The sequence below is a fragment of the Tribolium madens genome, unplaced genomic scaffold, assembly GCF_015345945.1.
Source record: "Tribolium madens isolate multiple individuals breed KSU strain unplaced genomic scaffold, Tmad_KSU_1.1 Scaffold_1;HRSCAF=32;Tcas5.2_LG8, whole genome shotgun sequence".
In the NCBI taxonomy this organism is placed as follows: Eukaryota; Metazoa; Arthropoda; class Insecta; order Coleoptera; family Tenebrionidae; genus Tribolium; species Tribolium madens.
Window position 1 is genome coordinate 8,673,379 of NW_025400984.1, and position 20,888 is coordinate 8,694,266.

Below are 20,888 nucleotides of genomic sequence, written 5' to 3' on the forward strand. Positions count from 1 at the left end.
AAGTCGAGTGAAAGATATTAAAAATTGCTACCAATATTCGAGATAAAAATCAAGATTAAATTAGAGATAATTATTATTTGAACGTGTAATTTATATTTAAACTGTTTTAAGCATAAAAAGTTTAGGATAATTAATACAGTTCAATTGTTTTATAAAAATAATTTATTCATAACAAAGAATAAACAGGGAAAGTATTCGTTGAACGACATTCGTTTAGAACTAAATAGTGGTTCAGTGAATGTGGTCACTTCATTTTTCTTAAAATTTTAACAAATAAAACAACGTCATTGCCAAAACAGCCCCAACTCCGGACCCTAGAACCCTGACCCCCGATCCTGGCGCCGGCTTATTGGCCACATATCCGCTTATAATCGACGCTTCAATTCCACATTCATTTGTTCCTCTTTTAATTTTAAACAACCCGCCTAATTTTGCCCATTCTTTCCCCCACGAATTCGCAACCAACCAATAGGGAACTCCATTTTCCGTCCCCCAGCCAATAATTTTAACAGCATGACGTCCAACCTCAACACCACTTATATGAGAATAAACCCCTAAACAGAGAAATTAGCTAGAAAAGCGCAGTGTTGCCACTTACCGCTTTGATAAAATTGGAAATCTTCATAAACTTCATAGCCGGCGATGACTGGACCATTTTTCAATATTTCATTTTGGATACTCGTGACACTTCCCGGAATTTGATAAGGGGATCCACCGACTTGCTTATCAGTGTCGTAGGATGTGGCATATTTGGCGTTTTGACAAGTTTTACTACACGTAGGCGCAATCCCATATATGAAACTCGATGCAGAGTAGGGTTGGCAGCCCTGAATTAAATTTGTAGGTGATTCCCCCAATTGACAAGGTTACAACTCACCCTTGACGTGTTGTAATCACCTCCAGACACGACTCCTGACGTCATATAATACTGCCAAGCGTAAAGAGTGTAACCCCCATTACATTTTTTTCCACAATTACTACAACAATTGATGAGATCTTCTGGCGAAAATTCGAATTTTACTGTCCCATTGGTTGCTATACACAATCGGTCCGACATGACTTCAGCCGTAGAAAATGCCTGAGTTGCATACATAATTTTTTTTCTACATTTTTCGGGGACTTACCCAACACGAGCCACAACGACCTTGATTACGAATATTTCCAATTACGTCTTTACACTGGGGCCAATATTCTCGAGCGTCTGGAGTCTCAGGGATTGCCCTTCGGGTTTTTTGGGGTTCTTGCAATTCAAGTTTGAAGTTGGGATCTGGGTGTATTCCCAAAAATCCTAAGCGGGATTCGATGTCATCAATAGTATTAATTCCAGCTTTCCATGCTGATTGTTGGGAATTAATTTCTTCGATAAGAGTAACGTTGGGTTTTGACCATGATAATGGCAGTAAAGCACACAAAAAGATTATTTTTTGCATTTTGTTGTCACTATTATTTTATACTAAAAGTAGTTGAAATTATCCTATAATTTATACTAATTTGAGCTGTTGTTATCTATTTAGTTGGATTACAAAGAATGACAAAAAAGAGGGGTGACGTGAGAACTTGACAAATATATAATAATACAGGGTGCGCCAAAATTTGCGCCCCATAGAAAAATGCCATGTAGGATAAGATACCAAGAACATGGAGTAAAATGTAAAAAAAAATCTTATCTACAAAAATTTCGGAGTTATTGGAGTTTAAATTTTGCATTTTGATTATTTATTTCTGTTGAAAAAATAATTTTCCAAGTTTTTTGCTATTAGAAGAGAAAACAAGAAAGTTGTATACTAAATTGTTATTTGTGACTTTTATTGGCAAAATTTTTATACCTTTACTAAATAATTATAAAAAAACATATACAAGATCATCAGTATTATTAAATAAACATTAAAAAATGTCAAATGTCAAAAAATATTTGTCAAATTTTTTGACAGATAGAATTTTTTAAACATTTTTTCCATGTTCCTGGTATCTTATCTTACTTGAAATTTTTCACTGGGGCGCGAGTTCTGGCGCACCTGTATAATCTTTTTTATAACAATTTAGTGATTTTTGACATGCTGTGCCAAACTCTCACGAAAAAACAGTTTTTAGCTTAAAAATCTGCTTGAACTTTCGAACAAGGAAAAATTTTTATCATTTTCGTCTTAATTCTGTGTTTTTTTGGCTTGTTTTTAACCAATTTTGATAAATAATTCTATCTAAAACACGTGCTAAAATTCTCAAGAAATGTAATTTTTGATATAATATGTTGATTTTTCAGTTAGTTTTAGCGAAATCTTGCAAAAAAACCTGAAATTGTCGTATAAAAACGTGCTTAAAAATATTCTCGGCTTATTTTTTCTTATTTTGATTAAAAACCAGTTAAATCTAGTGGAACAAACAAAATAACATCAATATCAATTGTTTTTGTGATTTTTAAGCGTGTTTGGACAAGATTTTGCAAAATAAATGAACTTCTGGTTTAAAAACAAAGTAAGTTGAGTGAAACAAGCCAAAAATAATATCAATTTCCATTTAATTTAATATTAGAAGAGAAAACAAGAAAGCTGTATACTAAATTGTAACTCTGTTTAATGTTATTTGATGTTTCGCCAGTCGCTGCAGTGACCTCGGGTATAATCCAGTAGTGCACTTAAGATGTGTGCGTTAAAATGGAGCTAGAGATGTGGTTTCCATATGTAAAAAAAATTAACTAAATCTTCTGTTTCGACAGTAGCTTCATGTAGTAAACTTAAATGTATGTTTCTTTTTTATTTAAATCAACTATGAAAGCTTATTTATTACAAAATTAAATTATTTTAGTTATTTAGACAATTAAAAAAAAGAATTTTTAAATTTTCGAAGCAAAATAAATCAGGTGATTTATTGCATTTAATATCACTTGAAAGTGAGTTATCAGATGAGAAAGCATTTGTTGAAAACATTTTCAAAAAAAGGTTTAGAAAGCTTTAGAAGTGGTTTGAAAAAGATTTGCCCTTAAATAACATTAAACTTCTGCACTGCTCAATAAGCAGTGTGCATTTTTAAAACAAACAAAACTTTTTATTTGCTTTAATTACGTAGGTACTAATACTACTTTGTTTTAAGTAAATAGACAGTTTTTGTTTATTTTAATGACTAATAAGAACAAAGAAGGTGAGATTGACCATTTTTAAGCAAAAGCAAATTCTTAAAGCAAATACTTTTCTAAAAATGCAATTTTAAGTATGATTTCTATGTTTGATTAGCAAACGTTAACTTCAAAAAATTATATCTTGAAAACTACTCGGTATATTTTTTTGAAAATTTGGATTACAATTAATAAAAAGATGCTCTACACGATGGTGATAATGAAAATAAATACTCGTAGTTTTCTTAGATTTTTTTTGATTTACTTAACAATGTTCGAAAAAAAGTTCGCAAATATTAAATTTCAAATTGCATACCATTCCAAAGGGAATCCTTTATCCTTTGGATAAACTTTCTTGTGTGAAGGAAATCGGCTTAATATTATGGGTATTGATTTTTTAAAGTTAAATTATATTATAAATTAATTTAAATTAGAAAAAAATAATTTAGTTCAAAGTTTTTAGACTTTTTGAAAAAAAATTTAGTGCATTTGAGTTGTCTTAAAATGATATACAGAGTGTTCCAATGAAAACGCCGAAACAAGTCAATTTTTTTCTGAGGGGGGCATTTTTTGACGCCCTGTATTATATTTCCAAAACACATAAAAAATAAAAAAAAACATTTCTGAAGCACATTTAACCTAAATTATAAAAATATATATAGGGTTATTCATAAGTATAACGCAATTTTTGAACCTCAAAAACGACCTATAAAATGATGTTAATTTTTATAAAAACTCGTGTCCTATCTCTACTAATAAGAATTTTACAGCCCTTGGAATTTGGGTATGGAAATTTGTTTTTTTTTATAATAACTTTGGAACCATTTGACCAAATATTATAAAATTTGGAATAGTTACTTGCGAGAACATATCTTTTAAACTAGTGATTACGAAAACTGGATACATCTACTCAATTTCCGGTTCCCACAGTTGCAGGTCACATTTTCTGTTTTTTAATTTTTTTGGCTTTTTAACACTAATATTTTGCTTTAATCGAAAGAGTAATCAATTTCGAATAAAAAACTCGTAACCTTTAATACCTCTAAAATGGAGCATTTTAAAGATAAATATTTTAATTTAAAGTGAAAAAACCACAAGTACCACAAAAACCTCAAGTACTACTCCAGTAGTTCTGGATCTGAGGTTAGGGTATTAGAGTCCGGAGTTGGGGCTGTTTTGGCATTGATTTTGTTTTATTTGTTAAAATTTTAATAAAAATGAAGTGACTACAACCACTGAACCACTTTTTAGTTGTCTAAGAAATACCGTTCAAAGGATACTTTCTCGTGTTTGTCTAAAATAAAACTGAATTACGTTTCGTATATTTTATTTTGTAGTATTTTTTATAAATAAAATATTGGTACAAAGCAATTAAATTTTGTTATTATTTTAAACTCTTCTTTTAAGAAAACATTTCATAATAAGTGTTATAACAAGTTAATTCAACACTTGACTTTTATCTAAAGTATCACCAAGAAAACAAATGTTAATATCTTTTATATCAAAATCATGCTTATCATTTCCTCTCGACTTTTATTAATTTATCTGAAACTAGTTTTACATCATATTTCATAACTTATTCCAGGAATAGCACTGATAGCGTTTTTGCAAATCTCCCAATAAAAAATACGATTAATTTCATAACATTTCAGAATTTTCTTATAAAAAATGATTCTAATAAAAAGCAAAGTGACCACATCTACTGAACTTTAATCCCTTGAAGTCACAAAAATTACGCGCAAAAATTTTTACGTAAAAAATTCTAAAACTGCATCAATTTTTATTTTAAATTTAATTATTGTGTCTTCTTGTTGAAGTGACAATCTCCGCTGAACTCATTTTTGTAATTGCATTAGTGTTTTTCTTCCTAAATAAAGACATTATTTGTATAAAATAATAACGTTATTGTTATTCTTTTTAAACATCTTAATGTCTTATGTTTCCTATTCAATTTTTTAAATTAACAATTAGAACATTTTTGACAAATGACAGTTCAAAGAATACTTTCACGTGAAATTTGTCGAAAAAAATACTTGAGATAAAATTTGTTAAAAAAACTACTTTCAACCATGATTGAAGCATTACTTGTGCATATTACGTTTTTCATGTCTTGTTTAAATTTTTTACATCAAACTTCTAGTTCTTTTTTATCTAACTTGCACTTTATTGTTATTTCGAAAAATCACAGGAACAACTCTCAAACATAGATAACAGACCCCAAATCTTTCTATAAAAGTGCTATCAATCTAATAACTGCCAATACGTAATACAACCGATAACACAATGCGAAAAATAATCTTCTTTTGTGCTTTAACACTACCATTATCATGGTCAAAACCCAGCAAGACATCCTTTCAGCTCATCCAGGAGATAAATTCCCGACAAACATCCTGGAAAGCTGGACTTAACTCCCTTAAAAACATCAAATCCCGCCTGGGCTTTTTGGGACTTCACCCAGATTCCGACTACAAAATTGCAACCAAACACCACAAAATCGACCAAACGTCAATTCCGGAGACTTTCGATGCTCGGGATAAATGGCCCGAATGCAAAGACTTCATCGGGAATATACGGGATCAAGGAGCTTGCGGCTCGTGCTGGGTAAGACCCCGAAAAAAAAATACAAAAAAATAATGTATGCAATTCAGGCGTTTGCTTCAACCGAAGTTATGTCAGACCGGTTATGCATTGTGACCAATGGCGAAACAAAATTTGAGTTTTCCCCCGAAAATCTACTGACATGTTGTGAGATTTGTCGTTATAACTGTGTTGGGGGGTACACAGCACAAGCGTGGAATTTTCTTATCAATGAGGGAATTGTATCTGGGGGTGATTACAACTCAAGCGAAGTAAGTTATTGCACAATAATTGGGGGAATTACATGTTACAATTCAGGGTTGCCAACCTTACTCCGAATCAGCTTTCAAAAACGGTGTCGTTCCCAAATGTGTCAAAACTTGTCAAAATAACAACTATGACGTAAAATATAACGATGATAAGCATTACGGTGACAGTTTTTACACACTTGAGACAAATGTCAGTCAAATACAAGTGGAAATTATGACAAATGGACCAGTAATGGCGACGTTTAACGTTTTTGAGGATTTTGTATACTACCAAGATGGTGTTTTTAATCAACGCAACTATGTTGCATTCTGGTCAATTTTTTTATTTTTAGGTGTTTATTATCACGTAAGCGGTGAAATGATTGCACGACATGTTGTCAAAGTTATAGGGTGGGGGACAGAAAACGGCGTTCCTTATTGGTTGATTGCTAATTCGTGGGGAACATGGTGGGGGAAGTTAGAGGGATTTGTTAAAATAAGGCAGGAGACGAATGAATGTGCGATTGAACAAGAAATGGCGGCGGGGGAGGTGCATATTGGAAATAAAAAATCGACAACAGGATAAAAAGGGTGGAGTTAAGGGCTGTCTTAGTGATAAGGTTATTTTTATCATATGTTGAAACGATAAATACAATATAAAAATACAAAGTGATTTTAAAAAACTGATTAAAAAAATGTTTAGTGAACCTCTTAGGCAACCATATATACACATACCAAGTTTTTATTTTTATAACCAAATTGAAATATGATTTATTTATAATAGAAACAATACGTAAACCCACGACATCATGAACATGAGTATTTTTATTGCAATTATTGGAAAACGTCAACAAATTCGCTTTGATCGACACTCGAACGCACAATTGTTGAGGTTATGTTCAAATTTCAAACCAAACAATTTGTGAGTTTATTTTTTTACAAAAATGAGTGCAGATCGCCAAAGCTTGGCTAAAAAACTCCTACTAGGTAAAGGCAAAGACGCCGCTGAACAACGAATGAATCGCCGACAGGTAATTCGTTTTTAGCCCCCCTGAAAACTAAAAAAAAATTTCAGCGCCTTGTGCAACACTTCAAATCGTTACGAATTGAAACCATCGATCGCTTCAGGAGAATGAGTCACGACGATCTAACATACGAGAATTTAACTGAAATAAAAAAATGTATTTTGTCAACTTTAGACACCAAAGACTTGATTGATGATGAGGAAGAAATGCTCCAGTTTATCGACGATTTGGATAAGGAAATGACTGTGCTTTTGTTCGAGCAACATGAGAAGGAAACTAGTGAGGAAATTGACTCTATTACTAATTTAATGCCTAAATGTGGTCTTTGTGGTGATTTTGTGGTGCAAAGTGAGGTTTGTGAAGCTTGTGTGGAGGAGCTAAGTCTCTGATTTGGTAGAAAAGTTTCTATTTTCGTAATAAGTACAAATTAATTTAAGACCGTCTCATTGTTAACATTGTGTTAATTTCCCAAATAATCCTCCTCAAGTGGTCAATCACATCCTTCAGTTGTTTGTTTTTCAAAATCACCTGCTCCATGACCTCCTTACACTCCTCACAAGCCAGTCTGTAAGCCTCTGAATTCTTCTTCTCGTCGTGTTTTGGGTCATGTTCGTCTTTGAAAGGAATCAGACTTTCAATGTGCGTGTATTCCATGCCCTGGAGTTGGCAATTTTCATTGCACTTCTCGTAAATGAGCCTCAATCTCTTGAAAAGTACTCTAATGGTGCGCAACTGCTCCTGAACCTTGGCCTTCTTCTCATTACTGGCGTTGGACGACTGAGGGGTGCCATTGGGGGGCTGTATCGTCTTCAAAGTCTGGAACACCTCCTGTGTCCGACTCACAATGTCCTGAACTGTCTCTTGCCCAATCCGACACAAGGAGGCTGTATTAAATTCCTTTGATTGTTGTTGCTGCTGCTGTGCTTGGATTTGCGGGGCTGGCGCTGCTGTGCCCCCTTGTTGCACCATTTGCGACTGATTGGCTTGCATCGCGTGGTGTTGCAAATTGTTTGAAAATTCTGGAAAACTCAAATTGGTAAATTTTAATTGGTTGTGGTAAAGTACCCATCGAGCCTTGTTGCATCTGTTGGTGTTGGGCGATTTGGGTACCAGGGTTGATGGTGTATTGTTGGTTTAACTGGCCCATAATTTGGGTGTTTCCTTGCATGGGTGGGTTGTTCAAGGTTGAGGCCATTTGGGATATCATGGGGTTGGTCATTTGGTTGCCCATGGATGTCTGCATGTGGACGGGTAGTTGGTTTTGCATGGTTGTGCCCATTTGGTTCTGCATTGTTGACGCAAATTGGTTTCGGAGGGCGGCTTGTTGCGAATTGTTTAAACCTTGCATAAAGTGGTGCTGGGGGCCCGACATTTTGCACAAATTCGATAAAAGTGCATTAAAAAGTCTTATTTTGGATGATTCTTGCACTTTTTTCGGACCAATGACACAATAACATAACCTCGAAACAGTGACAATTAAAATCTAACAATAATGTGTTTTAATTTATTTCTGATGTAGTAAAATAGTGATTTATGCGACTTTTTGTAGAAAAAACATCGAATTAACTGCGTAAAACTACAAAATTTGTAATTTTTAGCACATTTTGTTTGCGTTTCAGGAAATTTAGAAATCCGAATTTGCAGAAATGTTTTTTTCATGTGGTCAATTTAACTTCTTAGTTTGGCAACCTTGACTTCAAATTCAAATGATTTTATTCGGGAAAGTAATTAAATTAAAGCAAGTAAATGAATTAATAATCAACTGAAATTTTTAAAATTTTATTTGCATTATTCTTTGGTATGTCATATTGGAAATGTGAAACGGCCTTTAGTATGTTCTTGGCATTTTCACTGTGAAATGTTAAATTTGACGTTAAAGCTTTTTAAGTTTCGCAAACATTTATTTGTAAACGCAAATTTCCTTAATAAAGTTTAAAAAAAGTTTGCGGTTTATTTGCACCCAACGGGAATATATGAATTTTTCATAGACAGGTGAGGAAACAAATTTGTCATTTTTTGATAGCCCACTGAGGAATAAAATTGACAAAATAATAGTCCCTTAAAAAGTAAAAAATTATTCAATGCATTAAAGTTGATGTCTTTGCTTGATTGTCAGCCAATCAAAAATGAAAGTTTTAGTTTCAAAAATTCCATTCTATTGTCAATATAAAAAATAACTGTTTCAAGAATAAAAGTACGTGGACGATGTGTATTACAGGTTGCATAACATTTACAAAAAAATGTTTTGTTTTGAAACTTGTAAACATTAACATTGTTTTACTTTAAATAAATAATTTTACTTAATTTGTTATAAAAAATGTGGTTTCAAAATGATGCGTTTTGTGTACTTTTTTAGTCTTAAATAATAATAATAATAAAAATAAAATAACAAAAATAAAATATCTAATTAAAGTTTCACTTGCATCGTAGTTTCCTAAAACCACACCATTTTTTTGAATTTTGTCAGTTTTTTTTGTTCGAAAAGGGCTTATTAGAGTTGTGATAATAATACTTACTTTAGAGCTTTTGACATATCAAATCACTTATACGAAAATTATAAATTGAAGCTACGAAATCGCTTTTTCTCTGCCAATATGTTTATTTTTTCTTGATCTTTGACGTAAAAGCATTACATAATATTTTTTTAGATATGTATCATTATAATAATTTGAGCTACTTCCACTCCAGTTTTAACACTGGAATCATTCTAAATTAATATAATTTATAAAAATAATTATTTAAAATCTAATTTTAGGCCAAAATGAAGCAACTTGTGCTATTTCAAATCGATTTGGCTCAGTTTTAAGCCGGAAATCTACCTGAATATACGTATTTCAACAAAATACACTTTTTGTCAAAATAAAGCGATTCAATGTTTCAAATTCACTATGACTTTTACCGAAATTAATTATTACCTACTACTACAAGGATAAACATATTAAATAAGGTCATCACTGTTATGTCATATAACCAACGTAATTAACTGGGTTGGACGCCCAAATTTCGAATAAATTTTCCTCTTTGTTTGTTCGAAGGTCACCCCCATTCTACGCACGAATTCCTAGTTTAGGATGATCGATGGGTCAAATTCTTGTACAATGATAACAAAAAAATTCATTGGAAAAATCATTTATTGTTTTTTTCTTTGTTACAAAAAAAATTATGATGGCGCCCACCAAGGCCGCATTCTGGGAAAAGTAGTTTCGACCATTTGTACTAAATTACTACTAAATTTTTGTGCGTCGTATAAGTGGGTGAAGTCCTTGTAAATGAATACTTTATTATTTGGTGGTGAATCTTGTCAAACTAGACTTGCGATCAATGCTAACAAAAATGCGACACCTGCGTACACTTTCGGTTTTTCCCCCGAATTGCATCCACTCTCGTCACATTCGTAACATCTCACACTTTTCACGGGAACTGTGTTTTGTCCAGCAGTGGCGGCCCTTGTTTCAAAATCTTTTTTTAAGTCGGGGCATCCATTTTTAGGTAGGCAACCTTTCATCACGAACGGTTCTTTCCCTATTTTACTTTAAAAAATTACACAAATAATGGTAAAAAATTCTATACCTGTCTCCACAACTAGCTTGTGACAAGCATAATCAAAATCAGTTATTCGAATCGCAGGGTTATTTGCAATCTGTTTGGACAAATTGTCTTCACAATCTTCAAGTTTGTATTTGAAAAATCCCGGGACTTTCGGGCCGTTTGGGTCATTCACCCAACATTCGAAACTGAAAACTGCACCAAAGTTGGGGAAAAGTGAAAAAATTATTTTACCGTTTTCAACAATTGCGAGAACAAGAAGAATGAGGAACTTCATCTCGAATCAATATGAAGACTGAAAACACTGCTGAAAGTGTTCTGTGACTGAAAGTGAAATAGGAAATAGGCCAAGTTCCTGTAAGTGGGGACTAATGGAAATGTGTTATGTCAGTTGCATATCCCAGCACTTGGTAATTTTTAAGAGTATTTTCTGTTAAATTGTATGAAGGGAAAAAAAATAAAAATAAAATAACTATTTTGCTATAACGAATTTTAAAAATTCATACAATTGCGTTACACAAAAATTCTTATGCAACCAGATATACACCCATGTGCGCAAACATGCCAACAATTATCAACTTAAAAAATAGAAAAATCGCGCGTATTTAGATGGATTATTAAAAGTGAGTTGTTGTTGAACACTTTTTTTATTCAAAACACTGAAACAAGCAATGTTACAATTAAAATAACACACCCAAACGACTGTTTTGCCACACCCACATTACACCTATCTTCATAACACTCAAAGCAATTAAAATCGTCGTAATTACCCAACCTGTAGTTGTTTTCGTTCATGTGATTAACAGCATTTTTAGCCAAATTACATCCCCCTCGGGGGACACATCCTCTAATTGAGGTTCGCTTGCTTCCTGGAAAAAAATTAAACAATTTTTTTAACTATTATTTACTCACCTGAAGGTGTAACAATTTTGTAACAACTGTAGTTAAGGTTTTGCGTAATTTGTAAAGTTGCTTTGCCCATTCCTTGCATTATTAGCAAACTTTTAAAGTTGGTCTCGCAATTTTGCAGATTTGTTCGGAATTGGCCTGATCGTAATCCGACAAGATTCGTTGAGTAGCAAACGAGACAAAAACCTACTTTGAAAATGTTACAAAAATCAATAATTTGTGCAATTTTTACCGGTGTGAAGCGAAAAGAGGAAAACAAGGATTTTCATTTTACGAAAGTGAATCTACTCTGAAATAGATGCTAATTGGTGTTGGGTTTATAGTCTCAAAGCAAAAATATTTACAATACGATTCTACTATTTTTAGAATAGATTAAATACAGCGCTTGCCAATAATCGGCCTCGGAAGACGTAAAATAACCCAAAATAGTCCATAAGAAAGTACAAATATCAACAAGATAGTCCATAAATTGTACACACGTGTAATGTCAGTTGCATAATTTTTCCAAAAATTCTAAATACCGGGTGGTGATTTTTACCTCATCAGTTTGGCAACCTTGACTTTCAAATTCAAACGTTAAACTTTTATAGGCAATTGTCATTTATTTGTTGATTTAGCCGCACCTGAGACATTTATTTTTAGGTGGCATGTGACAAAACTTGTCAAATTTTCGTAAATGGGGTTAAAAATTGGGTTTGTTATTCTTTTTCTACCGTTCATTCTTGGCGTCGGTGGTAAAAATTTTACTTTTTCAATGTTTTGACTGTTTCTCGAAAATTGGATTATTTTTGCAGTTTTTTCTCTCGTGTGTCACAAACAGACAGAAACTAATCAAACAGACTTAATAGAATGTGATGCAAGTAATGTTAAAACTTTAGAAGAAAATCCTGAAATAAGAAAAAAAATGGCGAATTTTAGATGTTACACTAATACGATTTTAGACAAAAGTAACCTAACCGTTATAACGAAGGGGTGTACCATAGAAAAAGGGTGTTGGGACATTGTAAAGAATAAAATGTCTGAACCAGAAAACGAGTGAATAGAGTGTAACACAAATTTGTGTAATTCGGCAAAAAAACTGGGTTTCTTACAACTTGCACCATTATTCCTACTCATTGCAGGAAGAATGTTTTAAATAAATGTGAATTCTGTTAAATTGCAATGATTAGTATAGGCAACGTTCTCAGACTTTGCGTTTTGTTGGTTGCCTAACTTGGTTGCAATTTATGATCACAACTGTTGTCTTATTAATGGGGCTGTAACAAAACAATCACTCCGAACCCCTATGTACATAAAAAATATTTATATACAATCGAGTAAGTAAAATGTAAAATAAATTTAAATCGTGCAATTGTGTAATGTTGGTTGCATAAAATTTCAGATTTTTGGAAAAACAATTTAAAAATTGTGTTTTTGCTTTATTTTTAGGTGGCTTGTAGCAAACCCTGTCACATTTTTGCAAATGGGGTTAAAAATTGAGCTTGTCGTTCTTTTCCTGTTCATTCTCGCCGTCGGTGGTAAAAATTTCACTTTTACGATATTTTTGTTTGATTATTTTTGCAGTTGTTTCTCTCCTGTGTATAGAAGCGGGGACAATAACGGGCCAAACAGAGATAAAAGAATGCGATGCAAGTAATCTTGAAACTTTGGAGACTGACAACGGGACTGAAGAAGAAGACGAGAGAAATGAAACTCATTCAAGGGCAAAAGAAGAATACCCTGAAGAAAGGGAGAAAAAAGTGGTCGAATTTAGGTGTTTCACGACTTCGGCTTCAATTGGACGAAAGCGCAGCGTCATGAAGGGGTGCACCATGAAAAATGGGTGCTTAAAAATAAAAAGGCGGCTAAAGAAGGCAAATTTAAAACAAATTATGTGTAAGGAATGTGGGACGCATCTGTGTAATTCGGCGAAAAAAATGTTTTTTTTACAAATTGCACCGTTGTTATTACTACTCATTGCAGGGAGAGTGCTCTAAATAAAAGTAAACCGATAAGTGAACAAAACTTTTAATTCTAATTTATTACAACAGTTTGAACACTAAAACTGGCAAAGAGAGTGAAAAAAAAGTGAAAAGATGCGTTTTCGGGGCGGAATTGCACAAAGCCCCCTCGCATTCGTAGCACTTGGCATCACCTGAAAAGGGCAACATGCTCGTGAGGGCCCCCTCCATCAAGCCACAGCCCCCTTTCGGGACACATCCCTTCACAATTGCGGTTTGTCCTAGTGCAATAAATCAGTTTAGGATATACAAAAAAAATAAAATTACCGTCTCCTTGAACCACGAATTTAAAACAGGTCATGTCGAGTTTAGACACGTCCAATCTTCGTTCGAATTTTTTCAAACTTTGACTGCAGTCTTGGGGAGAGTGCTCTGAGACTCCTTTGGCCAAAGCTTCCAGATTTGTGGAGTAACATTCCATGCAAAATGCTATTTTTTTGAATAAATTTAATAAATTTATTCTTAAAAATGTTTGCTACTCACAGTTTTTGATGGAAATGATTGCGAAAAGTGCGAAAATGAGGAATTTCATTTTTGTGTGTTTCGTGAAGAGTGATTTGGAGGCGACTGAAACTATTACGAAATCGTCGTCTAGTCGCCAGTGGTGTTCTGGTGCGCAATATACAAAATTAAAGCAATTTAAGGATGAAATTCGTCTAATTTTAATCACCACAACATCACTTTTGAATTGTTACACTCGTTGAGTCACAAAAAAAAATAAAAATAATAAATACTTAAAATAAAATTTCTACAAATAACAACACTTGCATTTGTTTCTTTATATTTAGATGTTTGTTTTTAGATTCAAATTAATGGTGATTTCATGAGTAGTGTCAAGGTCAAACCTTATAATTTTAATTTTGTTCTTCCTACTGCTAAAAATTACGAAAACGTGTTTATATTTTTAAAATTGGTCACGTTTCAAATCCAAAATAACGATAAATCCCGATTTAAACACATCGGTGCAGGATAATTGATTTTTGAATTAAATTAATTGCAAATTCCGGGAAGAAAACCGGAAAAATCCGGTTTGTAAGATATTGACGGGGATAAAAGTCTGCATCTGCGACTATGCGCTCTACAGACAAAAGCTTTTTCAGGGATGAAAGTCCAACTGACCCGAATTGCATTTTTTAACTTATGATTTCATAAATTTTAAAATTTCATATCCACATCATTTCCTGAAAAGATAATAACCAAAAAACGCTTTATTTATTTTCATTAAATACTTTGAAATAAATTTCCGATCAAAGTTTCCTTTGATTTTGAAATTATGTTGGTAACGTAAACTGTGTCACATCGTCATGGCCGTTGGTATGGGCGTCACCTGGCGCAATTTGATATCACCATTTCAGTGTTACCAACTTAATTACAACATTATAAAAATGCGCCTCTTTTAATTATTATTTATTTATTCATTTAAGAAAAGAACTCTTGATTTTCTTGATAGAGATTTTAAATATCAAAAAATAAAAATACAACCAATTTTAATTATTTAATCGGATTTCACAAGTTAGATGTGATAAAGAAAATCGTAACAATTGGAATTTTTTATATTCCTATCAAGATATTGACGTTAAAAAATTGCGTTTTTAAAGTTTATAAAATCTTTATATTTAGAAAAACGAAGATGTTGTGATTTTTAAAAACTGCACGATTTGTTTAATTATATCCAACACCCTGTATAACAAAAGGACAGGACAATTATACCAATATGCAAAAAACTAAAAAAAAATTAACTAAAATTTATTTATTTTGATTTTCTGGTTTAAAACTATGAAATCGTCCACTGATTCCCAATAACTGTGTCCTCATCAATTAAGAGTTCACAATGAAGTCATTCAGTGACGTCACAAATCAATTAAGTTGCAACAATCGCAAATTTATCCGCTCGAATGTGTAAATGTTTAGCTTTTCGCCTGAAATAATACACACAAAAATCGAAAATAGTTTATTCGAAATTCACCCAATAAATATTACATAACTGTTTATAAAAAATAAAAAAGCGATGACAAATCCAGACGCACTAATTATAGCAACTTTGTTGCAGTTATTTCCCTCACATTCGAAACATTTCGTGTCATCAGCCAAGTGAATTATTCTGTTTTCCATCATTTTGAAACCGTTGATTAGAGATTGTTTCAAAATATCGCAATTTCCGGTCGGAATACAACCTTTGATGTCCACAGAATTGCCATGAGGGTCTTGAAATGGAAAAATAGTAAACACGAAATTAAAATCCGGGGGAAAAACCTGTGCCAACTATCTTAAAACAACTAATTTCCTTATCATCCGGTAGGGGAATCCCTACGGGGAGTATCCCCCTCCCCTGTTCCCGGCAATTTTTTATCTCGTGAGTCCGATTGAAAACCTCACTTTTTGGACTAATGTAAATCTCCGAAATGTAACAAAAAGTCGCCGACACTTAAACCAAATTGAGAGATTTTGTCACAACACGAAATTTTTACCTCGCTCAATGGAAATAAAAATGAGAAAACAGACCAAAACCCCGGTCCGCATTCTTGTGGGTGTTTGAATCGAGAGTTTACGCACAACTGAGATTCCGAGAGAGAATTTTCATTTTATTTTCTCAAACTTGGGTTTAATTAGGACAACCAACAATGATGGGTATTGATCGTTTCAATGGGCAAGGCTTCGAAAACACTGTTTAAAAATAAAATTCAAGGAATTTAGGGAGGAGTCGGGATTGATTTATTGTAGTTCGTTGCAATGAAGTGTTAATAGGCAAATTATCATATTTTTTGCTCTTATTTTACCATAAAAAAGCATTAATTTAAGTTTATTAAAAAAAAGCGTTGAGAAACATGGTGTATGTGTAAAACTGGTTGCCTATTCCAACGTTTTTTGTAATTTGTTGCGTTAATAGGTGAGAATGATAAATCAATAAGTAAATTATCATGTTCTTGCTTGTATTTTACTATAAAAATAACAGTTAACTAAAAAATTAGAATTAAAAAATATAATTGGTGTATAATTGGTTGCCGGTTTCAATGTTTTATACTTTAAGTAAAAAAGTTAAAAATTATATAATTTGTTGATGAGGGGTTATGATGGGTTAATAAACAAATTATTTTTATTTTACTATAAAAGACCATTTATTTGTGTTAATTTCTAAGTTGAGAAAAATGTTGCATAATTGGTTGCCTACCTCAATGTTTTAAATTTTAGTAAAGAAGTTAAAAATCAGGCCAAAGATCACAATAACCGTTCTGAACTGTTCCCTCGATGCTTTATTACAATTTTTTCCCTCACATTCGACACATTTGACTGGGAATCGTGACAGTTTGGCGTAATTGGGTTTCAACATATCACAACTACTTTTCGGAGCACAGCCTTTAACTACCACTTCTCCAAAATCTAGCAAAAAAACAGTTATAAAAAAATCAAAATTGATAATTGTTACCTCTTTGCACAAATAAACTAAAACACCGTAAATCACTCTCGGGGAGATTTTCAAGCGGTTTTAAATTTTGAATTTTTCGAACTTGATTGATGTAAGTTTTGCAGTCTAATTCAATGTTGGGAGTCAGACCCAAAATTGCGGCTTTTGGGCTTGTGGAGTTTGACGAAAGACATGTTAAAGACAAAACTGAAATTTTTAATTCATTGTGGGGTAATAAAGGGTGAAAAATTACCATTTTTGGCGAGTGCTAGGCAGAAAAGTGTCACAATTAGAGCCATAATTGATCACTGAGGTAAAATCGTGTCATATGGTCGGATTATTTCGAGCAATAATTGATTTAATCAATTACGGAAAAGACTATGATAACTATTATCGCGCGATATTTACATATGCACACTTGAGCGAGTTAATAATGGTTATGAGCTATGAGTTTACATTAAAGGTGACCAAATTACACCTCGGTTATTAATAGAAATTTCAATAAAAGTCGGCGTATAAAAAGAAAATTTATTTTAAAAATAATGTAAAAACTACAACCTAAAGCTCTAATCTACACTTTGTGACATCAAAAGCGTCCACTACAAAATATATAGTATTTAGAGGAGTATATAGTATAATCAACAAATCTGAAAAGTTTCAAGTATTTCATAGAAAAATAGTCCACTTATGAGCAACATAGTAACATACATTTTTATATATGTAAAGTTGGTAACTAAATTACAATCACAACGTTACTTTACAACATGAAAAGCACAGCAGCTAGGACAACCCCCACGAAAGTATATCCAGTGAATTTCGTTGCGGAGTTACACTTATCGCTGTTACAAGTGAAGCAATCCATATCTTCAATATCCCCATCGATATTTGAGAAAAAACTTAGAGTTTTAGCGACGGCCCTGCAGGCGCCCCCCAGGTTGGGCATGCATCCTCTAGCCACGTATTCACTCCCGTCTTTGGCTGAAAAAGGTTTGAGTCTTGACTCAAGTTGGTGAAAATCAAATATCCCAACCTTTAGCAACGAGTTTGACGCATTCCTTGGGGATCCACCCGGAGAGAATTCCAGATTCGTCGTCGCAATTCACGGAATTGTAGGTGAAACTCGCGAGGCCGTAATTGCAGAATTTGCTCTCGCTGGAGTCGCATTTGTAGCAGGTCAAAGCCAAGGCTAAAACATGGTTCAAGTGGTCAAGGGGGCGCTGAGGGAAATTAAGTTGGCAACATTGACAAGTCGTATTTTTTTAAATGGTACTATTATTAGGTTATGGGTTTGATACAGTGTTGCTAGGCTGGTGAAGTTTCACCAGATCTGGTGATTTTTGAATCTTTTTCGGGCATGTTTCACGTTTTTTAACCGAATCTTGATTGTCATTAAATTTTCTTAAAAAAATTGAACAACCACTAAATTAGTTAAAAATAGTTCTATTCGTTGTTTACAAGATGTTACTAGAAATGGCAAGTTACTTTTTCGAATGCTTTTTCAGCTAGAAACACAATTATTTCGCAAAATTTGTAAAAATCACTGAATTAGGCCGAAAATGTCATTTTTGGTTGCCTATCTCAACGTTTTAAAATTGTAGTGATGAAGTTAAAAATTAAGTAATTTGGGAGGTGGGGGTAATGGTTTAATAGACGAATTTTCATGTTTTTGCTTTTATTTTACTATAAAAAACCATTATTTATGTAAATTTTCAAGTTGAAAAAAAAAGCTGCATAATTGGTTGCCTACCTCAACGTTATAAAATTTGAATGAAGATATTAAAAACCAGGTTTAAGTCACACTAATCGCCCCAAACTCTTCCTTCGGTGCTTTATTACAAAATTTCCTTCAAAACAAGCTAAAAATTTAACAAGACAGCAAAAATGCTGTTATTTTTGCTTTTTTCGAGTGTTTAAACACGTTTTTAGATAAAAACAAAAAAAAATTGAAAAATTTCCTTTAGCCAGGCTGGATAATTACAAAATTAAATCGAAATCGAGAGAAAATCTTATCTAAACGTGCTTAAAAATCACAAAAATAAATTGATATTGACGTTATTTCGTTCATTTCGCTCGATTTGACTAGTTTTTGAGCAAATAAGTCGAAGAAACATAAAATTTGGTCGAATTTGCTTTGAAGTGCGTTTTTGTACTAAAATTTTTCGCGAGATTTCCCTAAAGCAAACCAAGAAATCAATAAATAAAGTCAAAAATAACATAATTTTAGCATCTTTCGGGGTTTTAACAAGATTTTTTTTTTAGCTAGAAACGCATTTATTTCGCAAAATTGGGTTAAAAACCCACAGAATTGAGCCAAAATGATGTGATTTTTGGCTTTTTAAGCTGAAAACTCCGTTTTTTTTTTCGTGAGGTTTTGCCATACCGAGTCACAAATTGCCTTATATTTTTACTCAACTCTTAGGCTTTAACCACTTAATTTATGTAAAAAAATGTAATCTGGTAAAAACAGGTGTAAACTTGGCAACGTTTTTAACTCGAAACTGTGAATTTTTTTTTGAGATGGCAATACTGAATGATACTATTATTAGGGTATTGATTTGATAAGGTGAGTGAACCGAAAATCGATAAGTTATTGTCCGGTGTGGTCATTTTTATTTATTTACGAAACTTAATTCAGGTTTTGTGGTAATCCGTGACTAATAAGGTTATGAAATTGAATCAGGGATTTGACCTCGACTGCCCATGGAATTTATTATGCTGATAAGTGTGCAAAAATGTTTAGTCTGAGAAAAATTTTATTTACTAGGTTATTTTTTTCAAAGAATCTCTTAAGTACTGCAGTTTTATTTATTATTTGTATTTGTAAATGTGATAAAGACAACAAAAACCTTTTATTGCAAACATTTTCAACTCAAGGTTACATTAAGGTGGTCACATTATTTTTAGAAGTGACTAGACTTAAAAATCACACTAATCAGAGCCCACTTAAATCATGAATCAAAGGGAAAATCAAATTCTTTGTTTAAAAAATACAAATGTCGTGTCAAGGTTGGATAAATTATTCTATAATCCAACAATTTAATTATTTTATTGCCAGAATACCAAGCAAAAGACTTGAAACAAGATTTTCATTGTTTACATCCCTTTAATTTGTAAAATGAAATGTTTGTTAAATATAAACATGAGTCACTGACTCACTCATTTTATTGCTTTAGAAAATAAAATGGCACATTAATAAGTCATGAGCAATTTTTTATCTACCTAAACAGATATTTTAAAATTTCCCCAACTTTTGAAATTTGAAAGAATTAGCTTCTAATTGAATTTATCTGCGGATACACAACCCACTAACAAGATTACATAACAATCGAGTCCCAATTTACTGTAATAAAATCTGAACAAATATTTATTTCCTCTCAGCCCAAACAATTACACCTTTTTGACGTCATGAGCCCACCTCTGAGTCATCCACCTTGACCAATTACCAAAAAAATAATTAATGAAAAAATTCACCTGAGCTGATGATTAGAAGGAAAGCAAACGCTTGCAAGGTTCTAGCGCCCATGATGGTACTAAAAAATGAAGAAATCACTACACTATAAAATACACCAGTTGAATGGCAAAACACGACGAAGAATGAAGAGACTAGGGCACCCCACCAAAAGCGAGAGTGTTAAAGGAGGCCATTGGCGAAGAGGCAAATGTGTGAGGGGAGATCAGAGGCGATTCGCGTTGTTGACTCATAAAATTGTCACGCAATCTTTTTATAAAAACGTGCCAACCGTTTCATTTAAATAAAACCAAGTTTTATTTTCATATTACAAATTAGGTTTCAATGAAGTGTCAAGTGTGTGGACCCCTTTAGTGTTTTTTTGTGTGAATTTTTTTAATTTTGTAATCTTTGAAACGGAGGAGAAGTGCGGGATGTGTGGTTCCTTTAGGTGTGGAGAATCAATATCTGGGGCTGTTGATGGAGCCAGAAGGGCGTCAGTGCGACTGGAGGGTTGCGGGATGAAGGGAATTGCACGATATGGCCTATATAATTTAATCACACGTTTATTTTTGCTAAATCGGGCTTGAATTGAGTGTTTTGAGGTCATGGGGGTTAAATCC

At 32.9% G+C, this 20,888-nt stretch overlaps 10 protein-coding genes across 13 annotated transcripts; 2 read left to right on the forward strand and 8 right to left on the reverse strand.

Annotated features, from left to right (window-relative positions):
* Window positions 1-150: 150 nt before the first annotated feature.
* On the reverse strand, window positions 151-1,435 carry LOC123003761 (cathepsin B-like cysteine proteinase 4). The gene is made up of 4 exons (XM_044396744.1): window positions 1,125-1,435; window positions 878-1,078; window positions 599-827; window positions 151-554 (listed from the first exon to the last, which is right to left on the reverse strand). Exons 1-4 carry the CDS (start codon window positions 1,428-1,430, stop codon window positions 259-261), a joined length of 1,032 nt encoding a protein of 343 aa, XP_044252679.1. The 5' UTR covers window positions 1,431-1,435; the 3' UTR covers window positions 151-258.
* A 3,949-nt stretch (window positions 1,436-5,384) lies between these two features.
* On the forward strand, window positions 5,385-7,400 carry LOC123016261 (cathepsin B-like cysteine proteinase 4). 3 transcript variants are annotated; one of them, XM_044416539.1, is made up of 5 exons: window positions 5,385-5,710; window positions 5,758-5,958; window positions 6,005-6,233; window positions 6,288-6,921; window positions 7,010-7,142. In XM_044416539.1, the coding sequence occupies exons 1-4, from the start codon at window positions 5,393-5,395 to the stop codon at window positions 6,518-6,520; spliced, it is 981 nt and encodes a 326-aa protein (XP_044272474.1). In that variant the 5' UTR covers window positions 5,385-5,392; the 3' UTR covers window positions 6,521-6,921; window positions 7,010-7,142. The 3 variants fall into 3 exon arrangements, with proteins under 3 accessions (XP_044272474.1, XP_044272473.1, XP_044272475.1); XM_044416538.1 differs by having other exon boundaries at window positions 6,005-6,921; XM_044416540.1 differs by lacking the exons at window positions 5,385-5,710; window positions 5,758-5,958; window positions 6,005-6,233 and having other exon boundaries at window positions 6,618-6,965; window positions 7,010-7,400.
* On the reverse strand, window positions 7,349-8,600 carry LOC123016262 (mediator of RNA polymerase II transcription subunit 30). The gene is made up of 2 exons (XM_044416541.1): window positions 8,025-8,600; window positions 7,349-7,978 (listed from the first exon to the last, which is right to left on the reverse strand). The coding sequence occupies exons 1-2, from the start codon at window positions 8,329-8,331 to the stop codon at window positions 7,392-7,394; spliced, it is 894 nt and encodes a 297-aa protein (XP_044272476.1). The 5' UTR covers window positions 8,332-8,600; the 3' UTR covers window positions 7,349-7,391.
* A 1,472-nt stretch (window positions 8,601-10,072) lies between these two features.
* On the reverse strand, window positions 10,073-11,009 carry LOC123003815. Its single transcript, XM_044396825.1, has 3 exons — window positions 10,740-11,009; window positions 10,530-10,700; window positions 10,073-10,481 (listed from the first exon to the last, which is right to left on the reverse strand). The coding sequence occupies exons 1-3, from the start codon at window positions 10,780-10,782 to the stop codon at window positions 10,261-10,263; spliced, it is 435 nt and encodes a 144-aa protein (XP_044252760.1). The 5' UTR covers window positions 10,783-11,009; the 3' UTR covers window positions 10,073-10,260.
* Window positions 11,010-11,133: 124 nt separating this feature from the next.
* On the reverse strand, window positions 11,134-11,749 carry LOC123003814. 2 transcript variants are annotated; one of them, XM_044396823.1, is made up of 3 exons: window positions 11,647-11,749; window positions 11,418-11,603; window positions 11,134-11,374 (listed from the first exon to the last, which is right to left on the reverse strand). In XM_044396823.1, the coding sequence occupies exons 1-3, from the start codon at window positions 11,681-11,683 to the stop codon at window positions 11,157-11,159; spliced, it is 441 nt and encodes a 146-aa protein (XP_044252758.1). In that variant the 5' UTR covers window positions 11,684-11,749; the 3' UTR covers window positions 11,134-11,156. The 2 variants fall into 2 exon arrangements, with proteins under 2 accessions (XP_044252758.1, XP_044252759.1); XM_044396824.1 differs by having other exon boundaries at window positions 11,418-11,600; window positions 11,647-11,725.
* A 933-nt stretch (window positions 11,750-12,682) lies between these two features.
* On the forward strand, window positions 12,683-13,919 carry LOC123003830. Its single transcript, XM_044396844.1, has 3 exons — window positions 12,683-12,730; window positions 12,843-12,931; window positions 12,978-13,919. The coding sequence occupies exons 2-3, from the start codon at window positions 12,877-12,879 to the stop codon at window positions 13,388-13,390; spliced, it is 468 nt and encodes a 155-aa protein (XP_044252779.1). The 5' UTR covers window positions 12,683-12,730; window positions 12,843-12,876; the 3' UTR covers window positions 13,391-13,919.
* Window positions 13,406-14,186, reverse strand: LOC123003831. Its single transcript, XM_044396846.1, has 3 exons — window positions 13,898-14,186; window positions 13,682-13,843; window positions 13,406-13,635 (listed from the first exon to the last, which is right to left on the reverse strand). Exons 1-3 carry the CDS (start codon window positions 13,944-13,946, stop codon window positions 13,436-13,438), a joined length of 411 nt encoding a protein of 136 aa, XP_044252781.1. The 5' UTR covers window positions 13,947-14,186; the 3' UTR covers window positions 13,406-13,435.
* Window positions 14,187-15,352: 1,166 nt separating this feature from the next.
* On the reverse strand, window positions 15,353-16,043 carry LOC123003922. Its single transcript, XM_044396978.1, has 3 exons — window positions 15,883-16,043; window positions 15,668-15,838; window positions 15,353-15,618 (listed from the first exon to the last, which is right to left on the reverse strand). Exons 1-3 carry the CDS (start codon window positions 15,932-15,934, stop codon window positions 15,377-15,379), a joined length of 465 nt encoding a protein of 154 aa, XP_044252913.1. The 5' UTR covers window positions 15,935-16,043; the 3' UTR covers window positions 15,353-15,376.
* A 474-nt stretch (window positions 16,044-16,517) lies between these two features.
* Window positions 16,518-17,219, reverse strand: LOC123004008. The gene is made up of 3 exons (XM_044397102.1): window positions 17,071-17,219; window positions 16,839-17,024; window positions 16,518-16,792 (listed from the first exon to the last, which is right to left on the reverse strand). The coding sequence occupies exons 1-3, from the start codon at window positions 17,114-17,116 to the stop codon at window positions 16,593-16,595; spliced, it is 432 nt and encodes a 143-aa protein (XP_044253037.1). The 5' UTR covers window positions 17,117-17,219; the 3' UTR covers window positions 16,518-16,592.
* A 112-nt stretch (window positions 17,220-17,331) lies between these two features.
* LOC123016458 lies at window positions 17,332-20,447 on the reverse strand. Its single transcript, XM_044416867.1, has 3 exons — window positions 20,289-20,447; window positions 17,848-18,003; window positions 17,332-17,795 (listed from the first exon to the last, which is right to left on the reverse strand). The coding sequence occupies exons 1-3, from the start codon at window positions 20,338-20,340 to the stop codon at window positions 17,575-17,577; spliced, it is 429 nt and encodes a 142-aa protein (XP_044272802.1). The 5' UTR covers window positions 20,341-20,447; the 3' UTR covers window positions 17,332-17,574.
* Window positions 20,448-20,888: the final 441 nt, after the last annotated feature.